Here is a 1,256-nt window from a genome sequence, read left to right as displayed (position 1 = left end):
GGCAGAGGGATTTGGGGTGACATGATCACCTCTGATGGTTTGGGGGGGGGTCTCACTGCCTCCCAGCACCCCAGGATCCCCCCGTTGGCCCCCGGGCTGGTTTTGGGGTGCTGTGTGTCCCTGGGGGGGCTGGCAGTGACCCCCGCCGCCCCCAGGTACCGTTACACCCTGGACGAGCTCCCGGCCATGCTGCACAAGCTCAAGGTGCGCGCGGAGTCCTTCGACACCTGGGCCAACAAGGTGCGCGTCGCCCTGGAGGTGGAGGACGGCCGCAAGCGCAGTGAGTGGGGGTCCCGGGGGGGGCTCTGGGGGGGTCACCGGGGGTCGGAGCCCGGCCCTGACCCCCCGGCTGTGCCCGGCCAGCGCTGGAGGAGCTGCGGGCGCTGGAGTCGGAGGCGCGGGAGCGCAAGTTCCCCGAGAACGAGCTGCTGCACCGCCTCAAGGGCTGCCTGGGCCAGGCCGAGCGCTGCGTGTCCGAGGCCCTGGGGCTCATCAGCTCCCAGGAGACCGGGTGAGTGTCCCTGGGGTGTCCCCGGGGTGTCCCTGGGGTGTCCCCGGGGTGTCCCCGGGGTGTCCCCGGGGTGTCCCTGGGGTGTCCCCAGTGTGTCCCCGGGGTGTCCCTGGGGTGTCCCCGGGGTGTCCCTGGGGTGTCCCCGGGGTGTCCCTGGGGTGTCCCCGGGGTGTCCCTGGGGTGTCCCTGGGGTGTCCCCGGGGTGTCCCTGGGGTGTCCCTGGGGTGTCCCCGGGGTGTCCCTGGGGTGTCCCCAGAGTGTCCCCAGAGTGTCCCCGGGGTGTGCCTGGGGTGTCCCTGGGGTGTCCCTGGGGTGTGCCTGGGGTGTCCCCGGGGTGTCCCCGGGGTGTCCCTGGGGTGTCCCTGGGGTGTCCCTGGGGTGTCCCCGGGGTGTCCCCAGAGTGTCCCCGGGGTGTCCCCGGGGTGTTCCCAGGGTATCCCCACAGGGTCCCCAGGGTGTCCCCAGGGTGTCCCCTCGCTGTCCCCGCAGGGTGTCCCCATGGTGTCCCCGGGGTGTTCCCAGGGTGTCCCCAGGGTATCCCCACAGGGTCCCCAGAGTGTCCCCAGGGTGTCCCCGGGGTGTCCCTGGGGTGTCCCCACAGTGTCCCCGGGGTGTCCCCACGGTGTCCCCAGAGTGTCCCCTCACTGTCCCCACAGTGTCCCCAGAGTGTCCCCAGGGTGTCCCCATGGTGTCCCCAGGGTGTCCCCATGGTGTCCCCAGGGTGTCCCCAGAGTGTCCCCAGAGT

The 1,256-nt window shown here is 72.3% G+C and overlaps 1 protein-coding gene across 1 annotated transcript; it reads left to right on the top strand.

Annotated features, from left to right (window-relative positions):
- Positions 1 to 21: 21 nt before the first annotated feature.
- On the top strand, positions 22 to 542 carry LOC107199628 (lysine-specific demethylase 5C-like). The gene is made up of 2 exons (XM_015616942.3): positions 22 to 280; positions 364 to 542. Exons 1-2 carry the CDS (start codon positions 22 to 24, stop codon positions 513 to 515), a joined length of 411 nt encoding a protein of 136 aa, XP_015472428.1. The 3' UTR covers positions 516 to 542.
- Positions 543 to 1,256: the final 714 nt, after the last annotated feature.

Source organism: Parus major, unplaced genomic scaffold (genome assembly GCF_001522545.3).
Source record: "Parus major isolate Abel unplaced genomic scaffold, Parus_major1.1 Scaffold1488, whole genome shotgun sequence".
Classification (NCBI taxonomy): Eukaryota; Metazoa; Chordata; class Aves; order Passeriformes; family Paridae; genus Parus; species Parus major.
The sequence above is the reverse complement of the archived record's forward strand: the minus strand, read 5'-3'. Positions and strand labels throughout refer to the sequence as shown.